Here is a 27,354-nt window from a genome sequence, read left to right on the forward strand (position 1 = left end):
ATCAATATTTATTTTGTGTTTAATTTTATTTCCAAGTCAGCTTTGATGGTGGTATTAAATTCAAGTTTGAGTAGCATAGGTGTGTAATATGTCGTCTCAATAGTTTAAGCATTTTAACTGACTTTTCGCAGCAACTTCAAGGTGAATTTATGTCATTTCCCTAAACCACAAATCACAGTTGATAGTACCTTTGAACCAACACACTTAAACTAATTCGAAAATCAAATCTACAATTATAATTTGTTCATATATTTTAATTGAATTTCTTACACATCAAAAAAATAAATATGAATAACGTGACTTCTAAGTAATAATAATATTTCAAGATACGTGAATAATCATTTTTTTTTTCATAAGATTTTATTTTTAAAATGCAATTAACTAAGTTTTGGTAGGTTTTCTCATTAAATGGTATAGAAATTTTAGACAAGTCCAATTGTATAAAACGTGTTAATTTATCATTAGTTTCTGTAGAAATATAGGACAGAATGTATGCAAATTTTTTCTGTATTTTCTTATGATCAATGTACAGATTTCTACCACTATTTATACACGTAATTGCTGGAAAAAAAAAGTAAAACATAATTAATGTATTTACTCTAATTCTGGATGATTTTATTCTTTACCATATATACAATTATTTTTTTTACTTTTTATAGTTGTGTAAAACTCGTGAGTTGTCAATTCCAATATCAAATCAAACGAGGCCAATAAATAGCTGGCCCAACTTGTCTGTAAGGAGTCCATTCTCCTCTTTCTTATCTTGTTTTACAAGAGTGGTGAATGCAGCCTCTTATTATCTCCAACAGTTTCACTTAAATTTTAGAGGAGAGGAAAAGAGATGGAAAGCAAAGAAATGGGCAGAGTATGTGTAACAGGAGGAACAGGATTTCTTGGATCATGGCTCATTATGAGGCTTCTTCAACATGGTTATTCTGTAAACATGACGATTCGATCTCATCCGGGTTAATTAATATATTAACTTCAATTTTCAAATATCATATAGTTTATCAATAGCTAAATTTAGTCAAAACTGAAAATACTCTATTTTTCAGATAGGAAGAGAGATATTAAGTACCTGACAAAACTAGAAGGTGCATCAGAGAGACTTCAAATTTTCAATGCTGATATGAACAAACCACAAAGTTTTACTGCAGCAATTGAAGGATGTGTGGGAGTTTTCCACGTAGCTCAGCCAATGGATATGGAAGAAGAAGAAGAAGATGTGAACGAAACGAAGGTAAAAAGTGTCATTACAGCAACATTGGCGATTGTGTTGATTCAAAGACAGTTAAGCGAGTCGTATATACTTCTAGTGCTACTGCTGTTATAATTAATGATAAAAGGCTTAGATATAGTAGATGAAAGCTCTTGGAGTGATGTTAATTTCATCAAATTTGCAAAGCCACTTTTGCCATGTTATTCAACCTGCAAGACATTGACAGAGAAAGCAGCAATTGAATTTGCAGAAAAAATTCAACTCCACTTAGTTTCTGTAGCTGCTTCTTGGATACATGGACCCTTCATAACTCCTCATTGTCCATTCACTGTTCAAATTTTTTTGGACATGATATTTGGTAACTAATTTTTTTTAATAATTCGTTGAACAAATTGATACATAGTTAATCATTTGTAACATATATAATGCTTTGTATCTCTGCCTGCTATTATGAAGTTCAATATTAAATCACGCAAAAACTTTTCATCTGTTCCAGTTATTTGCAGAAACCTTGACAAAATGTCTTCTTTCTTCCACTGCAACTGGCAAAAGACTATAATGTCTAAGAATCTATTTGCATTAATAAAAATAGTATATATAAGGCGATTCGCTTACAGATAAATCAGCTTCTGGAGTACTCATCTGCTCAGTTTTTCTATGGATCAGTTTATAAACAAATGCATCAACACTTTTTATATGTTCTTTTAACTTGGCTTCTGATCCGATATTGAGAAATCTTTTAATCTTCCACAAGATATCAACATATCCCCAAAGTGTCATTGCACTTGCATCGTCAAATGCAGCAATGAAGTTTTTGCCTTGTTCATTTGAACCACACATGCTGTCTAGCTCAACTCCAAAGGCAACCCTGAATACGGAATCTATAGTTGCTTTCATGAACAGATCCTACATCGATAAAACCAGGATTACTAGTCTGGTAAAAAAGCAATCCTTCTATGAAGTCAATTCGTGGACAAGTACTTACTTGAATGTCCACTATCTTGTTGGATTTGACAAGTTCAGACAATATATGGGCAAACTTGGCTGCATTTTTTCTGAAAACCACACTGCTAAAATCCCTCAAGACCCTTGTGGAGAACTCGTGACTCGACAACTTCCTCTGCTCCCTCCACTTATCACCATCAACTGTGAAAATTCCATCCCCTAACAGGTCCTTTAGGATGCTGTAACTATGCCATCCCTGCAGATTATTCGAAAAACTCAAGTTGGCAACCCGAAAATCACTCTGTTACATCTATTGGGAGTATCTTGTAGCCGTCTGCAACTTATTTGAGAGTTAAGGCATGGTAATTTATTGATAGACTAACAGATTCTGCGATTCATTCAGATGCTGGAAATAAGATAGTTCATGAGGAGAGTATTGCACAAGTCCATATAAGTAGACCACTAATCTATTCCCAAACCAATATGGAATTCTAACCTACTCTAACAACCCCTTCATGCCCAAGCCTAATTGGAGCCTAAAACAAGATGGACCTGACTCTAATACCATGTTAAGATATGATTCTTGGGTCTAACTCAATCCCAAAAACTAGCTCATGAGTGAAAAAATTTCCAATTCCATATAAGAAAACCACCAGTTCTTTCTCCAACAAATATGGAACTCCAACGCGCTCTAACAAAGACAAAAATTATAATGGGGCTTTTCAGAATCAATCAAATTACAACATAAAATGAAGTTCAAGAAAATGATGTACCTTGCCATAGTTGTCAAAGTTTGTTTTGAGAATGTACTCAACGTTAGCAGGGTCACAAGTATAAATCTCATTCCTGAAAGGGCTAATTATAATCTGTAAGTCTTGTACTTGCCAGCAAGATCAGTCATGTAACAGTGCAACCTGTGGAAGTTGATGAGCTGATTGAAAATGGTGCCACCGATTGGATGGTATCTCCCTTTGTCATGTAGTTTTCTGGTCAGAAGATGAACTATGAATCCACAAAAGAGAAATGAGACAATGGTGGCTGTTATGGACATAATGGAACTATGAAGAATTTCCATGGAAATTAAACTACTGCTGTGTCCTTGTGCATATTTGGCTTATAACGTATCATTTTTATACTTCATGGGATTGAGTAGAAGCTGTTCCATCTAATGCTTAGATAATTAATCCATTAGGGACCATGTCATAAAAAACAAAGACTAAGGGTAAGTTTCGTAAGGAGGAAAATATTTTGTATAAAATGTTTTTCAATTTTTCCATGTTTGGTAAGTCAAATTTTTTGATAAAATATTTCAGTGTGTATTTTTGATACGAAGGAATATGTTTTACAAGAAAATAAGTGAGTTTCTTACTATATCCTTTGGTTTTAGCTACATTCAAATTTAAAAATTGAAAGACGAAATGTTTTTATAGGTGGACATTTATGCCCTTCACAAACTAGACAAGTTCTTTCAAACTCTAGCAATTCGCTATGTCAAAACAAATGGAGAAGCTACGGAGTTGCAACAAGTAATTCAACATTGATTAAATTCATGTTATTGTATATGAATGGCCATTTCTTCATTAAATGTGGGTTGGATATAATAAATGTGGAATGTCACTTGTGGAACTTGTTTTCCCTACTTTCACTAGGAAATCCTTTTCCTTACTTTTAGCGAACTTGTTTTACTAGAGAAAATATTCTTCAAACATTTTGACTTCGGAAAAATGTTTTCCTCTGTACCTCACACACCCCGAGTTAGATTATCAACTTTGCAACTATCATGGAAATGAAAATCAGAAAGTCATTTTGATTTAATTCAGAGTGACTAACTTATATGGTCATTCAACTATCGCAAATTATCTACCGTTGAATGACCATATGAGTTATTAACTCATTCAATTCATCTTCAAGATATGGTCCCCCATGAATGTATATAGGTTTGGCTCCCGCTCCCTGTGAGTTAGGCAGCTTCTAAGCCGTCAAAATTAAAGTATACAATGTTTCTAATCCATATGTTTTATAGGGTATCATCTGCTTTATAGCCTGTTTGGCAGGACATAAAACAGCAAAGGCAAATCCAATTTAAGAGGCATTGCAAATTGCTGATGTTACGTTCCCTGTGAGTCAGGCAGCTGCTAAGCGCATAAAGTATCCAATATTATTTCTAAGCCATGTTTGTGCGATGTGTTTTATGCAGCCCTAGTGATAACTTATACGGTCCATCACACGCCACAGGACCAGGTCCTTGTCACACTTTAATGCAGTAAAAACTAAAGTACAGAATAAGAACAAAGATTTTTACGTGGAAACCTCCTTGCTCAAGGGAGGAAAAACCACGACCTGTCCAACGGGATTTTCCAACTGCTTTTCACTATCTTCAAACAACAAGTGAATATAGACTCCAACAATCATCCTTTAACAAATGCAAAGGGGTAAATTTTTATATGCTAATTCACTTTAGTGTCACTTAGCTCAGCATCCATTTGTCTTCATTATTATCTCCTCCTTTGAAGTAGTTTATGTTTATTGTTAATTTTTATTCTGAACTTATTCCCTTTTCCGAATCTTAACAGTTCCACTCACCAGATTTTGCATAGAAATACTGTTAGTTTCAGATGGCTGTTATTACTCATGAACAGTAAACTGCGATGAGATAAGTTAACGCTCAAGCAACTTTGATCTGTGAAACTTGCATGGCGTGAAAACATAAGGGAGGAAGGTAAAACAAGGAAAATATGAATTGAATAACAATGAAACCTTCCTTAGATTACAAACCTTATTTCAATCGCCCGGTTGATGTTATTTGAAAGGCTTATTTTGGATACAGATGTCATGGAATTACATTTGATGCATAGTTGGACTGATACTAATATACAGTTTAATTTATACTCTTTCTAGTGGCCCTATCTATGAAAGACATCAACATGGAGTCCCCCGTCGATCTGAAGACTAATCATTGTCCTATAGTTGACCGTGTTCTTGTCATTACTCAACTTAAAAACAAAGTAATGTAACAACACAGCCGAGAATATTTTCATCTGCCTATAAGCAAACTGCTTCACCAAGCAGATCCTCGGCCCTGCCTGTTTTATCAGCAAAAGAATGTGCTTAGCTAATTGGTTAATGTGCCAGTATTTAGGCACTAGGCAAATAAGTACAGACTTGCGTTCAAGACTTAAAAAAATGATAATTAAAGCTAAAAAAAAGATTTGACTAACCTGGAAAGCAGTAAATTTGAAGGGGCTCTCATGCCTGAAGAAACCATCGTGATCAAGCCATCTCTCTGGTTTATATTCTTCTGCATCATCACCCCATATGAATTTCATTCTTCCCATTGCATATGGTAGGTAAGAAACCATGTCTCCTTTGTTCACATTGAATCCATCTGGTAAGGTGTCATCCGAAAAGCATATTTTGGATCCTGCCTTAAAGGGAAAACCAAAAATAACAACATAAAGCATACTGTTGCGGAAGCCGAATATATAGAGAGTAATGAAATCACAACTGCTATATCTAAAGGTAGTTAATAAATAGTAGATGAGACAACAATAGAAAGAACACTAGGAATTAACGAGGTTCGGCAAACTTTTATTTTCTTTTGCCTACTCCTCGGACACAACCAACCAATATTTATTTCACTCCAAAAGAGTACAAGTGAAATACTACAAGAGAGAAAGAAGATCAAATGCCTTCGAAGATGAGAAGGCAAGTGAGAGGTGTGTTACAAATGAATTAGGAACTACCTATTTATATGAGTGAATTCTTCCTATTGATGTCATCCATGACATCACAATGTGTCAAAATGTCAAGATTTACCTTGTGAAACCATTTTATAGTTCACCTAAATTTCACCTACAAAAGATGTTATCTTGACTTTTGTACCAATGAAGAATTATCTTCCTAACTACCAAATCTTCACATTAATTCATCTTTGAATCTTGTCAAATTTAACACATACATCTACTTAGCCACTGATGTACGATAAAAGAAGTTGTTTATTACCATTGGAATTGCAGGATAGAGCCTAATAGTCTCTGTCAGTGCTGCATGAAGACATTGCATCTTTTCTAGGGCATCTTCACTCACATTGGCAGCAAAATCTGTTATATCTGTTGCATTTCTTTCTCGGTTGTTGATTCTTTAATCTCTTGTGCTACTTTCTCCTGTACATGAGGATGCTTGCATAGCACATAGATGAACCAAGAAAGGGTAATTGCTGTTGTATCTTTGCCTGCTATTATGAAGTTCAATATTATATCGCGCAAATACTTTGGATTTGTACCAGATATATGCAGAAACCTTGACAAAATGTCTTCTTTCTTCCACTGCAACTGGAAAAATATCATAATATCTAAGAATCTATCTGCATAAGTAAAAGAAGTAGCTGTAAGACGATTAACCTACAGATAATTCAGCTTCTGGTATAGTCATCTGCTCAGTTTTTCTCTGGATCAGCTTATAAACAAATGCATCAACAGTTCTTATATTGTCCCTTAACTTGGCTTCTACTCTGATATTGAGAGCTCTTTTAATCTTCCAGAAGACATCAACATATCTCCAAGTTGTCATTGCATTAGCATTGTCAAATGCATCGCCAAATTTTTTGCTCTCTTCATTTGAACCACACATGCTGTCTAGCTCAACTCCACAGGCAACTCTGAATATAGAATCTTGAGTTGATTTCATGAATAAATCCTACATTGACAAACTAGGCTCAGTTGTCTGGTGAAAACATAAAAGGGTTGTTTAATGTAGTCGAGTCATGGAATTTACTTGAATGTCAACTGTTGTGTTGGAATTGGCAGCTTCAGACAATACGTGAGCTAGCTTTGCAACATTTTTTCTAAAGACCACACTGCTGAAATCCCTCAAGACCCTCGTGGAGAACTCATGGCTCGACAACTTCCTCTGCCCCTTACACTTATCCCCATCAACTGTGAAAATATCATCCCCAAACAGGTCTTTAAGAATGCTGTAATTATACCAACCCTGCAGATTATTTGAAGTGGGAATCAGAAAATCATTCTACCATTTTGTCACACCAGTTGGGAGATTCGTATAGCCAGCTGCTACTTATTTGGGAATTGAGACAGATCCAGGGATTCATTTAGATACTTGAAATAAGATCCAATTCATCACAACCCCCAGTCTAAACTGACCTTAAGAAGAAGAGAAAAGAGCCTCAATGAACTACAACTAGATAGTTTGACCATACAACAGGAAGGAAACGCCACTAGTTTCCAATTTTCCAACTCCAAATACTTTGAATTTACCCAAGATTTAGTACTACTATAACATCTATTTACCAAAATATGCAGATTTATAAAATTCTCTTTTATCAAACAGTAACTGTAGCCCTATTGTATATATCTGTCCACAACATGAAATAAGAAACTTTGAATTATTTAATGTGACAGTGGGCTCAAGTTTTATCATATTCAATTATTATTTTTTTTGGTTACTGTTTGTTGTTCTTTTGAATACAGATTGAATAACAGTTACTAATAAGGCATTCAAGAATCAATCAGTTCCTACATAAAAAGGGTTATCTGGGATTTCAAGAACATACCCTACCTTGCCATAGTTGTCAAAGTTTGTTTTGAGAATGTACTCAACGTTAGCAGGGTCAGAAGTATAAATCTCATTCCTAAAAGGGCTGATTAACCTGTAAGTCTTGTACTTGCCAGCAAGATCAGTCATGTAATGGTGTAACCTGTGGAAGTTGATGAGCTGATTGAAAATGGTGCCACCAATTGGATGGTATCTTTTTTTTCCATTTACTTTTTTGGTTAGAAGATGAAATATGAATCCACAAAAGAGAAGTGAGAGAATGGTGGCTATTATGGAGATAATGGAGCTATGAAGAATATCCATCGAAACCACTGCCATGTCCTAGTGCATATTTTTGGCTTATAATGTTATCGCTAAAATACGCTCTTTTGACTTAATTCATCTTCATCTTCATCATCAATATTATTTTTTGGTTTTTACAACTTTCTGTGCATCAGCAATCTTGTTCTATTCTGTGCATCAGCAATTTAGATAAGCTCTTCTGTCTCAGTCTTACTTCCTGTTTGTCTTTTCCCTTTCTTTCCCCTTCAAATATCATGAGATCATCAGACTGTTGGTCCTTTTGATAAAGGATAAGTCTGAAACAAAATGCCAAAATGATTTCATGTCATGTTTGTCTGTCCTGCTTTATACGGTATGATCTGACCTAGTCAATCAAATTTAATGATCCAATGTGCTATATGTTCCACTAACAAGGGAAAAGAAAATTTAAATTGGACAACAGAGTGCTACATAATTTCAAGTCCCACTTTTTACTTGGTTATTTAAGTTCACCAAAAAAAAAAGAAACATTTTGAATATGGCATTCAAGAGTGCAACATTTCACTAATATGAAGCCATTTCGTACTTTTAAGAAGAAATCAAGAACTTGATGAAATAGTACTAAAATTTCACTTTCTTGACACAAATTTGTGAATAGTTGAACTAATAGTTCAAATGTCAAATAGACAATCATAACTTATGTATATTAGCTTTAAAGATGACATTCATAGTGCTTTCTGCATTTCAGCCTCCTACTAATCCTCTTCTTGGAACTGCATGAACTGGAAGCCCTTCATTGATGTGGAGTGTAAACATGGTTCTGTAGGTTACTACTTTCATCTCATCGGATAACTTGAACCTGAAGAAATGGAGAAGAGCCATTGCTAAAATCTTCATTTGCTTGTAAGCGAAATCTTTGCCTAGACATATTCGTGGACCAGCCTGTGAATCAAGAAAGCAAAGAACTTAGAGAAAAGACTATTAAAATTTTCATCGGTCGTCCCTTCTTTGGGACAGATGTTTAGTAAATGATCTTCTTTTTTTATTTCTCTTTGAATTTATGGACCTTTTAGATCATGATCTAAAGATCCCCTTTGAGCAAACTGAGTATCTTATGAGAAAACGTTAGACCGTAGTCTAAAATATTGTAAGTTATCACAACCATTAGATGATAGTCTGATATTTTGTGTGTAAGCTCGAGCAAACATTAGGCTCGAGTGGAACATTTTCCAAAAGGTAATTTCTCAAGGGTTATGTTTCTGTAACAGCTTAACTTCTTTTAGGTCTCTACTAAAACTTGACATTTTTGAGAATAATCTCTTATTTTTTGCAATATTGCTTTCCAAAAGATGCAGTGCCTCAACAATAACTACCTGTAACTCCTTTGTTTTGATGATCCTAACAAACAATGGGACCTGGTCCCATGAGTTGAGCATATACTCTAGTCAAATGGGGAACAACTGTAAGGCTGCCAACCTTGTCATCGCTGGTGAGCACAGGAAAAGAGGATAGAGCCCTCAGCCAATGGGAGGACACTAGGTTGTTTCGGTCAGAGGATAATATACCTTTGTTGACATGAAACTACCTAGTTTCGAACATCCAAGTTTCTGAGTGAAAAAGGTGTCTTTTGTTTCTCAAGAAAAACAACAAGCTCTCGTGAACTGAAAGAGACCTGATAGAGTTATCAAGTGTGTCTTCTGCTGTTCATCAGAAAGTTTGTAAACTTTGAGTCAACTTGTAAGATCCATTCCTAATCTATAAAGGGATAGATCGTGTCTTTATCATTCTAGCCAACAATGAGCATAGTTAGAGTTAACTATGTAATATGTGATTGAAGTCTATATTAACTAGACTTAGTTCGATATAGTGGGCAATAGAGTTATTGCTTTGGCTCTTTCTGTAACAGAGGTGTTACAGGTTATAGGATTAAGAGTTTAATCCTTGTATGATTGTTGGAGACTGTATTCACTTGTTGCTAGAAGATAGTAAAGACTAGTTAGAAATTTTGTGGGACAAGTTGTGGTTTTTCCTCCCTTGAACAAGGAGGTTTCCACGTAAACATCCATGTTATTTTTGTTCTGTATTTTACCTTTTACTGCATAAAGGTGTGTAACGGACCTGGTCCAGTGGTGTGTGATGGACTCGTATAAGCTATCACTACCAATATAGGAGTCACCAAGTATGGAGGCTTAAAACATACATGAAATGCTATGAATTTGAATGGTGACTCTGGCTGGAAAATCCCATCTTTCAACCATCTTTCAGGTCGGAAATCTTCAGCATCATTCCCCCAAATATAAGGCATTCTCCCCATTGCATAGGACACATAATTGACTTCATCCCCCTTTCTGATGTGAAAGCCATCAGGAAGAACATCGTCTGCATCTGCACATCTGCCATCCTGAATATTAACAAATAACATATTGCATGTGTCAAATGGGAGAGTAGAAATGATAAGAGTTTAGTTTCAATTTTGAGAAAAATTGCAGTTTCTTGGACAAAAATTGTACCACTGGGACTGCAGGGTATAGCCTCAAGGTTTCTGTCAACGCTGCATGAAGATAATGTATTTTCTCGAGGACTTCTTCTGTAATACTTGCTACAAAATCTTCCAAATGTTCCTTATCCTTCATGTTATTACCAATAACTTTTGTAATTTCCTCAACAACCTTTTCTTGTATTAAGGGGTTCTTGCAAAGCATGTAAAAGAACCATGAAAGAGTATTAGCAGTACTGTCTTTGCCAGCAAGCATAAAATTCAGTATTATATCTCTGAGATACTGATCAGTCATTTTCTCTGGATCCTTCTTGCTCTCTACCAGAAACCTTGACAGTATATCCTCCTTATCAATCTTGCAGAACAGACAAAACATTCATAACAATGATAGAGTCAAAAAGATTATGTACTTTTGAGGATGTAAATGTACAGGTCTGGCATTCCTAACACATTAATAATCTGAAATTAAGACTTACGGAATCTTGTTTCACTTCTAGCTGTTTGCGCCTTGATCTAATCAGTTCATCAACAAATTCATGGATGAATTTGATGTTCTTTTTTAGGAGAGCTTCAGAGCCGATATTGAAGTATCTCTTAAGCTTCCAAAAGGGATCGACGTAACGCCAATATATCAATTCATTAGAATCATCAAAGGCCTTGATGAAACTGTTATCATCTCCTCCTGATCCATCCAGACAGTTTAAATCAACTCCAAAGCCAACTTTGAATATTGAATCCAGGGAACATCTCATTAGCAGTTCCTACAAGTATGGTGCATATAAAGTTTTGTGATAACAACTGACTGTTGAAACAGTACTAATAGTATTAAGTTGTTTAGGGACTGTTAACTTTGAGGGGAAGTGCTAAAAGAATTGTTCAATGACTTACTTGAATATCAAAAACTTGGTTGGAGTTATAGAATTGAAAAACTTTTCTGACCAATTTGGCTGCTCTTTTTCTGAAAACTGTGCAGCTAAAGTCTCTCAAGACCCTAGCTGAGAACTCCAGGCTTGCAAGCTTTCTCTGCTGCTTCCATTTCTCACCATCCACAGCAAAAATCCCTTTTCCAAACAAATCCATTATTATCTCTTCATTACGCTTGCCTTTAGAATACTTGCCAAACTTTGTCTTAAGAATGTGCTCAACATTTCTTGAATCAGTGGTGCATATTATGCTCTCGTCTGGAGCTAGAAGTCGGGAGGTAGGAATTTTCTTGGCGACTTCTGTTTGATAATCATAAAGTCTTTTGAAGTAGAAGAGTTGGTGAAACACAGTTCCTACCACTGGTGCAGATTTGGGGTTTCCGATTGACTTGCCAGCATAGATCCTTAGTATTAAAACTAAGAAGGAAGTCAAAGAAATGACACAGAGAGTTCCTATACAGGTGAATATGGTATAGAGGACATCCATTTTTTTTTCTAGTGTGGAGAGGTGACAACCATCTATTTAAAACTCAGCCTTATAGTACTGAAAATCTTGTAGATACTAGAGAGGATATGCCCAAGAAGATTCACCAATTTTTTTTCTTAGTAGATTTATCAAACAGTGTTCTTGGAGGGAACTGTTAATTTGGAATCTTGCTGGATTGGACTGGGAAATATTAATCCTAGTCACATCATAGAAAATGAATTGAAAGAAACTTACAGAATAAAGAAAAGAACATGTCCTTATCACGTATACCGTAAGGTTTATCTCGCCTGCAACTGCCTCTCCTGTTTTGGCTTGCTTGTCCTCATATCACCAATTGGCATGCCCTGTTATCTCTATGCTTTATTGATTACTATAATTAACCTGTCTAACAAGAATATACATAAACTAATCAAGAATCATGCATAGTCATTACAAAAATGTTTCTGTTGTAGACTTTTCTCAAGGTAACATTTAGGAATTAAGGCATAGTTGATTGATTGATCGAGAACTGCATATAAGGAGCACATGTAGATTCAATTGCAATTTTCTATGTATCAGAAACTTTTACTCAATTCTTTGTTTTATTGTTAAAGCTTTAGGCTAGCTCTTTCTCTCTCTCTCTTTTTCCTCTGAAACAAGTAAAAGTCTGAAGCTGATATTAGTTCCCTGTGAGTTAGAGGCAGCTTCTGTGCTTCAATTTTCCTATGCCATATTTTTATTTTTTTTGGTAAGTAAACATTTTATTTACCAAGTAAACGTTACAAATCAAAAAGTAGCCGGTATGGACATAAGCTCCATCCTTGCTAAACACAGTTCTCACATCTGCTAACTATCTCTATGGGTAAAAATTTAAAGTGCTTAATCTAGTAGCTATTCTTGGATACCTAATGCCTCTTCCATGTATCTCCTGAATTATATGCCTGATCAAGTAGCTTACTGACTGCTGCTTGTGTTGAAAAATTCTGGTATTGCGCTCTAGCCATAAATGATAAATTGTGTTTGCCATTGCCATTCTATATACAAGGGACTTGTTGCTTCTCCCTTTCATGTAATGCACTGCCCAATTTATCTCACTGGTCCAGTTCATTGCATTTCTTGTTATTCCCTGCCAACGTAGTATACTCCTCCACACCTCTGCTGCATATGCACATTGAAAAAATATGTGATCATGATCTTCATCTACTAATTGGCATAGGGGACAAGTTAGTACTTGAATGATTCCCCACTTTGCCAATCTATCTTTGGTCGCAAGTCTTCTTTTCACTGCCAAATACATGATGAACAACCACTTAGGGGCACCAAAATTTGTCCACACTAGTGATCTCCATTCTACCTTCTCCTTTGTACCTCTCATCTGCCAATACACTTTACTTATGTTGTACTGTTTCATATTATTCATATCCTCCTCAGTAAATCCTGCCTCTTGTAAATATTTTGCAGCCTTTAATATCTTCTGTACCACCCAAGAAGCTTGTTGAGCTTGGATATTCCATATACCTTTTTTCCCATAGTAACTATGTATCCATACAACCCATAGTTTATCCTTTTTCTTGCTTAAATTCCACAATAACTTGCCAACTGCTGCTTTATTCCATGTATATATATCAAGGAAATTCAATCCTCCACTTGCTTTTGGCCAACACATCTTGTCCCATGCCACTAATGCTTTCTTTGAAGTCTCAATGCTTCCTGTCCATAAAAATTTTCTGCACATATTTTCCACTGTTTGTATCACTTTCTTTGGAAGAGCAAATATCTGAGCCCAAAACATTTGTATTGCATACAACACACTTTTGATAAGTTGAGCTCTACCTGCATATGATAGAAACTTTGTTGTCCAACTTGTAATCCTGCTTAACATCCTGTCCAGCAAAGGTTTACATTGTACAATGGAAATCCTTTTAGTACTTAAGGGCACTCCAAGGTACCTAAAAGGTAGTTCACCTTTCACATATTGTAGCTCCTGCAGAATCTCCTCTTGATGTTGTTTATTAACTCCTCCAAAATAGACACTACTCTTTTCTTCATTTGCAACCAGACCTGAAGCTTTAGAGAACATCATAAAACAATTTCTAATACATTTCACTGATTTGATATCACCTCTACAAAACATTAGCAGATCATCAGCAAAACTCAACTGCACTATGTTCTGTTTTTTGCATCTAGGATGATAGTGGAAATCCTGATTTTTCTGCAAGTTCTTTAAAATTCTAGTCAAGTAATCCATGGCTAGCACAAATAGGTAAGGAGACATTGGATCTCCTTGTCTCACTCCCCTCTTGGCCTTAAAAGGAGTTGTGCTATGTCCATTTATCTGGATAGAGTAAGTGACTGTAGTAACACATTGCATGATCCACTGAATGACTTTGGCTGGCATTTGAAGCTCCTCCAGAATCTGTTCCAAGAATGACCATTCCAAGGAATCATATGCTTTCCTCATATCTACTTTCACCATACATCTTCTTGAAATTCCTTGTCTACCATACCCTTTAATCAATTCATGACTCAATATCACATTATCATTCAAAGCCCTCCCTGGTACAAAAGCTGACTGATTTGGATCCACTAGTGTTTCCATAACAGGTTTTAACCTTGCAGTGATGACTTTAGCTATGATTTTGTATAATGTTGAGCAACATGATATAGGCCTATATTCACTAATTCTGGTTGGATTCTGCACCTTAGGAATGAGAGTTACATTTGTACAATTGATTGCCTGGTACATTTCCCCTGTATTAAAGAATTCTAGGACAGCATTAATTACCTCCTCTCCTACAACTGGCCAAGCTTTCTTGAAAAAAACAGCATTGAGTCCATCCTTCCCTGGAGCTTTTAGATCATTAATTCCCTGCAAAGCAGCTTCCACCTCCTCTTTTGTAACTGGAGCTGCTAACTTCAATTGTTGTTCTCTATTCAACTTCCCACCTTCCTTCATTATTTGCTTATCCACACTAGGCAACCTATATGCATTCTGACCAAGCAGTTCCTGATAAAATGTAATAGCTTCCTTTTCAATTTCTTCTTGAGAATACACACTGATACCTGCAGCAGTTGTAAGATTAGTTATAGTATTCTGTGCCAGCCTATTCTTCATGTAAGCAAAGAAATAACTTGTGTTTGCATCTCCTAGATATAACCATTGCACCCCTGACTTTTGTCTCATAGCACTCTCCTCAATTAGACTCCATTTCTCTAGTTGTTGTTTCAGTGCCTTCTCTTGGTCCTTTTTATCGTTCACTTGCCTGTAATCTATCATGTCATGTTGCATTTGATGTAGCTGTGTTCTAATGGTCTGAATCCTGTCCCTAACTCCCCTGAATTCAGTATTATTCAACTCTTTAATAGCTCTGATGACTCTTTTGAGTTTCTTCCAGATAACTTCCATGCTCCCATTTGTCTCTCCTTGCCATGCTTGCTTTACTATTGGTAGGAACCTGGTATGAATTGCAGTTAAAGAATCTAAAAGCTCTATACTTCTTTTGGCTCCTCTTTTCTAGTGCAATCTTCAAAGGAGAATGATCAGATATCCCTGGTCTGAGTATATGCACCTCCATAATTGGCATTTGTATCATCCATTCAGCATTCACTAAAGCCCTGTCTATCCTGCTGCAAGTATGCCCATTAGTCCAGGTGTATGTGCCCCCAACTGTTTTCATCTCCTGCAAACCAGTGTCTATTATGAAATCATTGAAGTCTTTAACCTCTATATCTTGTACTTGACTACCTTGCGGTCTATCTTCAGCTTGTAACACTGCATTATAATCCCCCATGCACAGCAAGGGTCCTTGAGCTGTGGCAATCAATCTCCTAAGGTCCTCCCACATTATCAGTCTATCTTTAATTGTATGTAGCCCATACACTGCCACAAACATAAATTCCAAACCACTTCCATTAATCCTTATGTTTGTTTGTATGTATTGATCAGACTTACTTCCCACTACACAATCCACAGACTTAGTGTAACACCCCGTATTCAAAATAGACAAAAATGCAGATTTTGAGAAGTTGCAGGTGCAACTTACGGTCACCATCCACGGTCCGTAGATCAGACCACGGCCCGTGCTGGTGGTCCGTGGTTCGCCACTGCAACCCCTCCCCAGCCAGCTCAGAAAATTGGTTAAGTCTCGACTCACGGACAGACCCACGGTCCGTAGATCAGACCACGGTCCGTGGTCTGTGTCCGTGGATCAAGACCTCCTTTACCCAGCCTCTGACATGAACTACGGTTGACCAGCACGGACCGTCGTTCGATCCACGGTCCGTAGGTCTGACCGTAGATCGAAGGATAGCAGCCAGTTAGCTGAAAATTCTGATGGGTCAACTTCAGATGGTCATAACTTTTAGCACAAAATGAATTATGTGTCCCATAACCTATTATTAGATAGATAATTTAATTATCTTTTCAACGCCACCGAGTTTGCTAAATTCCGACCTCCGAGTAAAAAGTTATTCCCATTTTAGTGAAGACCTGTTGGGCAGACTCGACCTACGGACCCAATCGACGGACCGTCAGTCAGGTCCGTCAGTCACTCCGACAACAGCTAATTTAAGGGTCTTTTGGTCTTTTCCTATTTCGTTTAACCCCTAAGATACGTCGTTTAGACCCTAAATCATGAGATTTTAATCAGTTTAAACCTAGAAACATAACTAGAACTTACCTAAGTCAAATCATTAATCAAAACTTAGAAAATTAGAAGCAAGAAGGGAGAAAAAGGTCAAGAACCTTAGTTCAAGAACTCAGCAAGGTTCCTTCAGTTCCAGCCCCGAAATCGAAAGATTTCTCCGTGGAATTCGTCACCAGGTATGTGGGATTTCACTAGTGGGTTCTTTTCGCCCATTAGGTCCCTAGAATTCAGTCAGATTCTTGATTCCATGATTATGAACAAACCTAAGGTTTCTAGAATTATAGCAAATCACCATGAATTAGTTATTTAAATGTTCCAAATCAGATTATCATGTTATTGCTCAGTTTATCGCATGAATTTCAGAACCCTAGCTATGTATTTCTTTAGTTCTTGAATTACACATGCTAGGTCAGATATTTCAGTATTCAGTTTTACATGCCTCAGTTTATGAATGCATCATTATCAGATTAATTGTTGCATTCTCAGTTTGCATGTTCAGTTCGAGCTATCCAGTATTTTCAGAAATTCAGTCATAACCAGTTAACTACTTAATTCATTGGGAGTAGCATAATACCGAGTTGGACTAGGGTTTCAGCGTACCCATATAGTCCCAGAACTACGAGCCACGTAGGTGTAAGTCCCCTCTGTGGGCAACATCAGTTTAGTGATCACGCCAGCATGCCTCTATACCTCTGGCAGGGTATATTGGGTCCTCTCGATGGGGCGTATACATCGGACTCCACATTTAGCTCATGTGGTTTTATGTCGGTTATTAGTAGCTCCCACAGTTCAGTCAGACTCTATTGCATTGACCATATTTCAGTACAGTCAGTATTCAGTCTCAGCATGTTATAAATTTGGTCATTGCATCAGTTAGCTCAGTATTCAGTATTTTCAGTATCTATATCATGTTCAGATTATTTCATTGCTTTATTGCTTTGTTCAGTTATATGTTCTTTCAGCTTTACTCAATCCTGCATGCTCAGTACCCTTCAAGTACTGACGCATACGTGCGCTACATCTTCTCGTGATGTAGGTTCAGGTTCTCAGCATCCAGATCACGCTTAGATCGGTTCCCGATCTCCAGTTCAGCAGAATCAGTGGTGAGTCCTCATTCTCCGAGGACAATAGTCATGAGTTCTTTTCAGTATTTTAGTCCTTTAGTTTCAGTTTTGCTAGACTTAGCTGGGGCCTGTCCCAGCATTTCTAGTCAGTTTAGAGGCTTATTTCAGACATAGTTAGATTCAGCTTAGTGTTTTGAGTTTGATATTTCTTTTGTATTAAACTCTCAGATTTGATATATTCAGTTATAGTATATGGGTATTCCCCATCTCTTCAGATTTATTTATGAATTAGCTTCCGCATCAGTTTATTATCTTTAGTATGCTCATGATCATGCCAGCAGGGTTAGCTTGGGATCACTTGTGGTCCTAGGTCCCGTGTCCGCGTCTCGGGGGTAGCTCGGGGCGTGACACTTAGAATCCCATAGTATCCAAATTCTACCCTTAGGAGTAAATGCATAATTTTCCTCATACCTCCACCCTGGAGCAATTTTCTGAATTATTTTATTAGCTAACCCTTCCTTTATTTTATGCTCTAGTACGGCTATAATACTAACATTATTTTCCCTCAAAAACAGCCTTAATTCCTTCTGTTTGTGAGGTTTATTTAGTCCTCTAGTGTTCCAAGTGACTAGCTGCATATGCAGTCAAATCTAGTGTGTTCCTGTTATCTTCTTCACCTTGCTTGTGCTTAAGTTGACACTCCACCTGCCTTGAACCTCCTTGTTCATACACCTGTATAGTGCCAAACCTATTCTGCATCCTCATCTGCACATCTGGTGATTTGTTTGGACTTCTTCCTACTGCCTTTACTGGTGTTTGTTTCCATATTTCTTCTCTAGGTGCTACTACTTGTTCCTTGACTTCTGGTACCTTACCCTCCTTTGTTTTATTGGTATCCACTTTAGGTTGCCATTTAGTTACTTTCCTTTGCACTTTCACCCCTTCTTTCTCATTGCATTTATGCCCCACTTGCATGCATTTAGCACAATATTCTGGTACCCATTCATATTGTACAGCTTGTTCAAAACACCTTCCACTTGGATCTTCAACTTTCAGCTTTCTAGGTAATTCCCTGGCCACATCCATTTCAATAAGCACTCTAGCAAATGATATTCTATTAACCTTAGTAGTGCATTCATCTGCATATAATGGCTCCCCTAGTCCACTACTAATTCTGCTCAAGGAATCCATACTCCAGCAACTAAGAGGTAAATTAGGATATTTCACCCAAATAGGGACTGTTTGTAGCACTTCCTTATTGAAGTCAAACTCAGGACTCCAAACCTTCACAATAATGGGTCGATTGTTGAGCAAGTATGGTCCTGAGTACAGTACTTCATTTCTATCATCCATATTAGCAAATCGCACTAAAAAATAACCATCGTTATGATAGTACACCTTAGGTTTACTCACAGTATTAACTTGCAAAGCTATGCCATATTTGCTCATCCTAGGTATTCGTGCTTGGATGGAGGCTCAAAATCAGCCTCATGAAAATCTTTATAGGGCATAATCTGATCTAGTTGATAAAATTTTGTTGTCTAAATAATATCAAAAGTTCTGGACTTAACTCAATGTGTGTTATATGTTTCAGTAACAAGTAAAAAATGCATCAAATTGGACTTGGTAGTTTGTTATGATTTCAACTCCTACTTTTTAATTTGTTATTCAAGTTCACAAAAAAAAAAAAAAGACAGGTTACAAATATGGAATTCTGAGTGCAACATCTCGCTAATATGAAGTCATTCCTTACTTTTAAGACGAAATCAAGAACATGATGAAACATTATCATCCACTTTCTTGTCACAAAGTTGTGGTGAATAGTTGAACTTATAGTTCACATGGAGGAATGGACAGTCATTACATCTGTAGATTAGCTTTAAAGATGACATTTTATACATTGAAATTTGAAAGTGGCTTTCTGTATTTCATTCTTCTAATAATCCTCTTCTTGGAACTGCACGAACCTGAAGCCCTTCTTTGATGTGGAGTGTAAACATGGTTCTATAAGTTACTTCTTTCGTGTTATCGGATAATTTGAACCTGAAGAAATGGAGAAGAGCCATTGATAATATCTTCATTTGCCGATAAGCAAAATCTTTACCTAGACATAATCTTGGACCAGCCTGTAAATTTAATAAACCAATGAGTTAGAGAAAAGATAATAGGCATAATATGATGCATCCCCGGTGTCAAGGATGATTTAGCAGTATCCCTTATGGTATTCTAATCCCATCACTGATTACATATAATATAGGCCAAAGAAGATATATATTCTGTAGACCAAAGTATACTACTATCTTCGCGGTTACAAACTAACATAAGCATCAAAACCCTTGGTGAGATCTTGACAAGCTCTCTGCTAAAACTTGACATATTTAGGCATAATCTCCTATTTTTCCGACAGTAAAGATATGACACTTGGGGCTAACTCAACCCTAAAAGCTAGTTCATGAGGTGAGGATTGCCAAGTCCATATAAGTAGACCACGAGTCAATTCCCCACAACCAAAGTGGGACTCTAATCCACTCTAATATTGACGGTACTTAACAGCAACTATATTGCCCCAGGGATTACCTATGAAGGTAACTATGATTACAAGTTACAGCATACTCTTACATGAAATGCTATGAATTTGAATGGTGACTCTGGCTGGAAAATCCCATCTTTCAACCATCTTTCTGGTCGGAAATCCTCAGCATCATCCCCCCAAACATAAGGCATTCTCCCCATTGCATAGGACATATAATAAACCCCATCCCCTTTCTTGATGTGAAAGCCATCAGGAAGAACATCATCTGCATCCGCACACCTGCCATCCTGCATATCAACAAATGACATGTTGCATATGAGATATAGTCACAGATAGATACAAAAGAGAAGAAATGATATATTTATTTTGTTGTGCATATATTGCAGTTTTATGGACATAAGTAGTACCACTGGGACAGCAGGGTATAGCCTCAAGGTCTCTGTCAATGTTGCATGAAGATAATGCATTTTCTCGAGGACTTCTTCTGTAATACTTGCTACAAAATCATCCACACTTCCATTATCCTTCATGTTATTATCAATAACTTCTCTTATTTCCTCAACAATCTTTATTTGGATTAAGGGGTTCTTGCAAAGCACATAGAAAAACCATGAAAGAGTATTAGCAGTACTATCTTTGCCAGCAAGCATGAAATTCAGTATAATATCTCTGAGATACCGATTAGTCATTTTTTCTGGATCCTTCTTGCTCTCTATCAGAAACCTTGAGAGTATGTCCTCCTTATCCATCTTGCAGAATAGAAAGAAAGTTAATAATTATGTTAGACGAGATTCCAAAATAGCTTTAGAAGATGGAAATGCTTCATTTCTAGCTCTCCAAACATTTTAATAACTAAGACTTACAGAATCTTGTTTCATTTCTAGCTGTTTGCGCCTTGTTCTAATCAATTCATCAACGAATTCTTGAATGAACTTGATGTTCTTTTTCAGAAGAAATTCAGAGCCGATGTTGAAGTATCTCTTAAGCTTCCAGAATGGATCGACATAACGCCAATATGACAATGCATTTGAATCATCAAAGGCCTTGATGAATTCGTTATCATCTCCACTTGATCCGTCCAGGCAGTTCAGATCAACACCAAAGCCAACTTTGAATATTGATTCCAGGGAGCATCTCATTAGCAGTTCCTACAAGTGTGGTAGCATATTTTAGTGATAAAAAATGGCTAGTGATATAACCCGGAAATTCATTAAATTCTTCAATGACTTACTTGCATATCAAAAACTTGGTTGGCAAGAGATAACTCGAAAACCTTGCTCACCAACTTGGTTGCTCCTTTTCTGAAAACTTTGCAGCTATAGTCTCTCAATACTCTAGCTGAGAACTCAAAACTTGCAATCTTTCTCTGCTGCTTCCATTTCTCACCATCCACCGCGAAAATCCCTTCACCAAACAAATCCATTATAACCTCTTGATTTCGCTTTCCTTTAGAGTACTTACTAAAGTTTGTCTTAAGAATGTACTCAATATTTCTTGAATCAGTGGTATATGTTTCACTCTGCTCCGGCGCCAGTAACCGGAAAGTAGGGGCCTTTTTAGCCAATTCTGTTTGATAATCATAAATTCTGTTGAAGTATAAAAGCTGATGGAACACAGTCCCCTCCACTGGTGCATATTTGGGGTTTCTGATTGACTTGCCAGCATAGATCCTTACTATTAAAACTAAGAAGGAAGTCAAAGAAATGACACAGAGAGTTCCTATACAGGTGAAGATGGTATAGAGGACATCCATTTTTTTCTCTAGTGTGGAGAGGTGACAACCATCTATTTAAAACTCAGCCTTATAGTACTGAAAATCTTGTAGATACTAGAGAGGATATGCCCAAGAAGATTCACCAATTTTTTATTCTTAGTAGATTTATCAAACAGTGTTCTTGGAGGGAACTTTTAATTTGGAATCTTGCTGGATTGGACTGGGAAATATTAATCCTAGTCACATCATAGAAAATGAATTGAAAGAAACTTACAGAATAAAGAAAAGAACATGTCCTTATCACGTATACCGTAAGGTTTATCTCGCCTGCAACTGCCTCTCCTGTTTTGGCTTGCTTGTCCTCATATCACCAATTGGCATGCACCTGTTATCTCTATGCTTTATTGATTACTATAATTAACCTGTCTAACAAGAATATACATAAACTAATCAAGAATCATGCATAGTCATTACAAAAATGTTTCTGTTGTAGACTTTTCTCAAGGTAACATTTAGGAATTGAGGCATTGATTGATCGAGAACTGCATATAAGGAGCACATGTAGATTCAATTTCAATTTTCTGTGTATCAGAGACTTTTACTCAATTCTTTGTTTTATTGTTAAAGTTTTAGGCTAGCTCTTTCTCTCTCTTTTTCCTCTGAAAAAGTCTCTTGAGTAAAAGTCTGAAGCTGATATTAGTTCCCTGTGAGTTAGGCACCTTCTGTGCTTCAATTTTTCTATGCCATGTTTGTTCATCCTAGGTATTCGTGCTTGGATGGAGGCTCAAGATCAGCCTCATGAAAATCTTTATAGGGCATAATCTGATCTAGTTGATAAAATTTTGTTGTCTCAATAATATCAAAAGTTCTTGACTTAACTCAATGTGTGTTATATGTTTCAGTAACAAGTAAAAAATGCATCAAATTGGACTTGGTAGTTTGTTATGATTTCAACTCCTACTTTTTAATTTGTTATTCAAGTTAACAAAAAAAAAAGACAGGTTACAAATATGGAATTCTGAGTGCAACATCTCGCTAATATGAAGTCATTCCTTACTTTTAAGACGAAATCCAGAACATGATGAAACATTATTATCCACTTTCTTGTCACAAAGTTGTGGTGAATAATTGAACTTATAGTTCACATGGAGGAATGGACAGTCATTACATCTGTAGATTAGCTTTAAAGATGACATTTTAACATTGAAATTTGAAAGTGGCTTTCTGTATTTCATTCTTCTAATAATCCTCTTCTTGGAACTGCACGAACCTGAAGCCCTTCTTTGATGTGGAGTGTAAACATGGTTCTATAAGTTACTTCTTTCGTGTCATTGGATAATTTGAACCTGAAGAAATGGAGAAGAGCCATTGATAATATCTTCATTTGCCGATAAGCAAAATCTTTACCTAGACATAATCTTGGACCAGCCTGTAAATTTAATAAACCAATGAGTTAGAGAAAAGATAATAGGCATAATATGATGCAGCCCCTGTGTGAAGGATGATTTAGCAGTATCCCTTATGGTATTCTAATCCCATCACAGATTACATATAATATAGGCCAAAGAAGATATATATTCTGTAGACCAAAGTATACTACTATCTTCGCAGTTACAACCTAACATAAGCATCAAAAGCCCTTGGTGAGATCTTGATCAGCTCTCTGCTAAACCTAGCTAGATCATAAGGTGAGGATTTCCCAAGTCCATATAAACAGACCATGTGTCCATTCCCCAACCAATGTGGGACTCTAACCCAATCTAACACGAACTGTACTTAACAACAACTATATTGCCTCAGTGATCACCTATATCATTTCGGGAGACGCTAAGTATGAATAATTAAAACATACGCTTACATGAAATGCTATGAATTTGAATGGTGACGCTGGCTGGAAAATCCCATCTTTCAACCATCGTTCTGGTCGGAAATCCTCAGCATCATCCCCCCAAACGTAAGGCATCCTCCCCATTGCATAGGACATATAATAAACCCCATCCCCTTTCTTGATGTGAAAGCCATCAGGAAGAACATCATCTGCATCTGCACACCTGCCATCCTGCATATCAACAAATGACATGTTGCATATGATATATAGTCGCAGATAGATACAAAAGGGCAGAAATGATAGATTTATTTGGTTTTGCATATATTGCAGTTTTATGGACAGAAGTAGTACCACTGGGACAGCAGGGTATAGCCTCAAGGTCTCTGTCAATGTTGCATGAAGATAATGCATGTTCTCGAGGACTTCTTCTGTAATACTTGCTACAAAATCAGCCACACTTCCATTATCCTTCATGTTATTATCAATAACTTCTCTTATTTCCTCAACAATCTTTATTTGGATTAAGGGGTTCTTGCAAAGCACATAGAAAAACCATGAAAGAGTATTAGCAGTACTATCTTTGCCAGCAAGCATGAAATTCAGTATAATATCTCTGAGATACCGATTAGTCATTTTTTCTGGATCCTTCTTGCTCTCTACCAGAAACCTTGAGAGTATGTCCTCCTTATCCATCTTGCAGAACAGAAAGAAAGTTAATAATTATGTTAGACGAGATTCCAAAATAGCTTTAGAAGATGGAAATGCTTCATTTCTAGCTCTCCTAACATTTTAATAACTAAGACTTACAGAATCTTGTTTCATTTCTAGCTGTTTGCGCCTTGTTCTAATCAATTCATCAACGAATTCTTGAATGAACTTGATGTTCTTTTTCAGAAGAAATTCAGAGCCAATGTTGAAGTATCTCTTAAGCTTCCAGAATGGATCGACATAACGCCAATATGACAATGCATTTGAATCATCAAAGGCCTTGATGAATTTGTTATCATCTCCACTTGATCCTTCCAGGCAGTTCAGATCAACTCCAAAGCCAACTTTGAATATTGATTCCAGGGAACATCTCATTAGCAGTTCCTACAAGTGTGGTAGCATATTTTAGTGATAAAAATTGGCTAGTGATAAGGGGCGGAGCCACGTAGGCTCCAGGGTGTCCAATAAAATTTTGACTTTATATTGGTATATATAGAATTTAGACCCCCTGAAATAACAAAGTGATGTGCAGTGGAGTTGGCAATAGCCTGTGCAATCCTTCTTTTTGTCCCGGTTCGATTCCCCGCAGGGTTGTATTCTTTGTCCTGGTTCGATTCCCCGCAGGGTTGTATTCTTTTTCTGTAATTATTTTGACTTCTTGAATTCAATTAAGTAAATAAACATGCGTAATTTTAACATAAAAGTTCAATAGCTTGGAGGTTAATAGTATCATGAAGGTCTCCAAGACCCAAGTTCTAATCCCTCCTTTACTAACTATTTTTTTTCAATTAAAATTAAATTATTTCCTTAAATTTTAATACATTTTCCTTGTAGAATAAGATTTCCTTGAATTTAATACTTTTTCTTGTGGATTTTTTTCAATTAAAATTGAATTATTTCCTTAAATTTTAATACCTTTTCCTTGTGGAATAAGATTTCCTTAAATTTTAATACTTTTCCCTTATGGAATAAGGTTTTCTTTCTCTATAAATAGGAAACTCATTTACCCAAATTATATCACAATATTATTAAGAATATAATCTCAATAATTCTCTCTCTGTTTTTCCTTCTTGTTCTCTTATTTTATAACAAAAATAACCAACTTAATATTTTAGTTTCAAGTTTCAATACACATGAGAAATTATTATAATAGAGTACCAAAAAAAAGTTTGACTTCTCTAAGTCAACCAAATAAAGAAACAATGGTAGATCAATTAGAGATGTTGTCACATTCTTCTCAAAAACAAAGCATTGATTTAAATACTCTAAAAATGACTTGCAAAATCGAATGGATGATGAGTTTTTAGACGGTTGTATAGTGTCTTATGTAGAAAAGAAAGTATTTCGTATTATTTCTAATGAGTCTATTATAAAAACGTTTCAGGATATGAAACCTCGTCGAGTATAATTGTAATAATATATTTAAATTATGTTTTCAATAGTAGTTTATTTTCTTTATGTTAGTTTTGAATTATACACTTGTAATTCTATTAAAAATATTCCTATATTTAACTTGATCATTTGTTTTGGTAATTTAAATCGTCGTTTTTTTTTTTAAAAAATTACTATTAAAAGTTTGGACACCCTTCATTAAATTCCTGGCTACGCCACTGGTGATATAACCCTGAAATTCATTAAGTTCTTCAATGACTTACTTGCATATCAAAAACTTGGTTGGCAAGAGAGAACTCAGAAACCTTGCTGACCAATTTGGCTGCTCCTTTTCTGAAAACTTTGCAGCTATAGTCTCTCAATACTCTAGCTGAGAACTCAAAACTTGCAAGCTTTCTCTGCTGCTTCCATTTCTCACCATCCACCGCGAAAATCCCTTCACCAAACAAATCCATTATAACCTCTTGGTTTCGCTTTCCTTTAGAGTACTTACTAAAGTTTGTCTTAAGAATGTACTCAATATTTCTTGAATCAGTGGTATATGTTTCACTCTGCTCCGGCGCCAGTAACCGGAAAGTAGGGGTCTTTTTAGCCAATTCTGTTTGATAATCATAAATTCTGTTGAAGTATAAGAGCTGATGGAACACAGTCCCCTCCACTGGTGCATATTTGGGGTTTCTGATTGACTTGCCAGCATAGATCCTTACTATTAAAACTAATATAGGAGTCACACAAATGAACAAGAGAATAGCTATAGAGATGAAGATGGTATAAAGAACATCCATTTCCTTTTTCGGATCTGTTTTATATATTTGGAGAGATGACAACCATCTCTATGTACTATATACCACACAGATGCAAAGTCCAATCAAGAAAATTGATCACATATCATATAGATAATGAATTGACAGAAACTTGAAGAATAAACAATAGAATATGTCACTGTTCCTTTGGAATATGATTTAATAATACATTTTATTCTATTATAGGTTGGCCCCCCTGTGGATTTTTTATATAGATATGGGTGTTTCATCATCACACATAGCTAAGGTTTATCTAGTCTGCAATTTATGCTGATTTTGCTTGCTTGTCCTCACACCAGCAATCACCATCCTTAATTTCTATGCGTTATGAATACTAATTTAACCGATCGTTTGGGATGATGTAAAAGAATAATGTCGAATAGAGTGTATTAGTGTATGCATGAATGAGTAATGTTTTCATTAGTAGACTTATTTTAGCATAATTTAGTATTTTTAAATTATGATTATTTTAACTGACTTATTAATTTGCAATATTTATTTTATGTCATTTCATTATTATTCTTTGTCGAATATGTTAGTGTCACCACTCATCTCATATTATGTATTATTTTTTTGAGAAACGCCTTATATAGTTGTATTTTGGTAGGACTAAAGAGATATTTGGAGCAAGTTAATTATATGTTTGTATGATTACCTTATCGGAAAAATCTGAATTTTATTAGTTTGGTTTGATTTATAAATTTTAAAATCCGATATAAATGATTTGGTTTGATAGTTGAAAAACTCGGACCTATCCAATCATGTACACCCTTACTACCCCTAT

General features: G+C 36.1%; 4 protein-coding genes and 1 pseudogene across 7 annotated transcripts in view; all 5 read right to left on the reverse strand.

Moving 5' to 3' along the window:
- The window catches only part of LOC125815966 (cytochrome P450 704C1-like), a 29,909-nt gene extending 26,668 nt beyond the window's left edge, over positions 1–3,241 (reverse strand). Inside the window, exon 1 of the mRNA XM_049495545.1 lies at positions 3,079–3,241. Coding sequence (XP_049351502.1) covers positions 3,079–3,239 — 161 coding nt within the window. The 5' untranslated portion in view covers positions 3,240–3,241. The remainder of the gene's footprint in view (positions 1–3,078) is intronic.
- Positions 3,242–5,067: 1,826 nt separating this feature from the next.
- On the reverse strand, positions 5,068–8,053 carry LOC125815968 (cytochrome P450 704C1-like; annotated as a pseudogene).
- Positions 8,054–8,660: 607 nt separating this feature from the next.
- LOC125815680 (cytochrome P450 704C1-like) lies at positions 8,661–11,975 on the reverse strand. Its single transcript, XM_049495212.1, has 5 exons — positions 11,382–11,975; positions 10,970–11,254; positions 10,507–10,848; positions 10,197–10,397; positions 8,661–8,938 (listed from the first exon to the last, which is right to left on the reverse strand). The coding sequence occupies exons 1-5, from the start codon at positions 11,901–11,903 to the stop codon at positions 8,741–8,743; spliced, it is 1,548 nt and encodes a 515-aa protein (XP_049351169.1). The 5' UTR covers positions 11,904–11,975; the 3' UTR covers positions 8,661–8,740.
- LOC125815679 (cytochrome P450 704C1) lies at positions 11,451–26,678 on the reverse strand. Of its 4 annotated transcripts, XR_007442186.1 has the most exons (7): positions 26,031–26,676; positions 24,475–24,759; positions 24,019–24,360; positions 23,698–23,898; positions 23,042–23,268; positions 12,174–12,284; positions 11,451–11,554 (listed from the first exon to the last, which is right to left on the reverse strand). XR_007442186.1 is itself a non-coding variant. In XM_049495210.1 (6 exons), the coding sequence occupies exons 1-6, from the start codon at positions 26,550–26,552 to the stop codon at positions 12,264–12,266; spliced, it is 1,530 nt and encodes a 509-aa protein (XP_049351167.1). In that variant the 5' UTR covers positions 26,553–26,678; the 3' UTR covers positions 12,034–12,263. The 4 variants fall into 4 exon arrangements, 3 of the variants coding, with proteins under 3 accessions (XP_049351167.1, XP_049351166.1, XP_049351168.1); XM_049495210.1 differs by lacking the exon at positions 11,451–11,554 and having other exon boundaries at positions 12,034–12,284; positions 23,110–23,268; positions 26,031–26,678; XM_049495209.1 differs by lacking the exon at positions 11,451–11,554 and having other exon boundaries at positions 12,035–12,284.
- Positions 19,460–21,950, reverse strand: LOC125815678 (cytochrome P450 704C1-like). Its single transcript, XM_049495208.1, has 5 exons — positions 21,357–21,950; positions 20,989–21,273; positions 20,533–20,874; positions 20,212–20,412; positions 19,460–19,718 (listed from the first exon to the last, which is right to left on the reverse strand). The coding sequence occupies exons 1-5, from the start codon at positions 21,876–21,878 to the stop codon at positions 19,521–19,523; spliced, it is 1,548 nt and encodes a 515-aa protein (XP_049351165.1). The 5' UTR covers positions 21,879–21,950; the 3' UTR covers positions 19,460–19,520.
- Positions 26,679–27,354: the final 676 nt, after the last annotated feature.

The sequence above is a fragment of the Solanum verrucosum genome, unplaced genomic scaffold (assembly GCF_900185275.1).
Source record: "Solanum verrucosum unplaced genomic scaffold, falcon-dt-bn FXZP01000261.1, whole genome shotgun sequence".
NCBI lineage: Eukaryota > Viridiplantae > Streptophyta > Magnoliopsida > Solanales > Solanaceae > Solanum > Solanum verrucosum.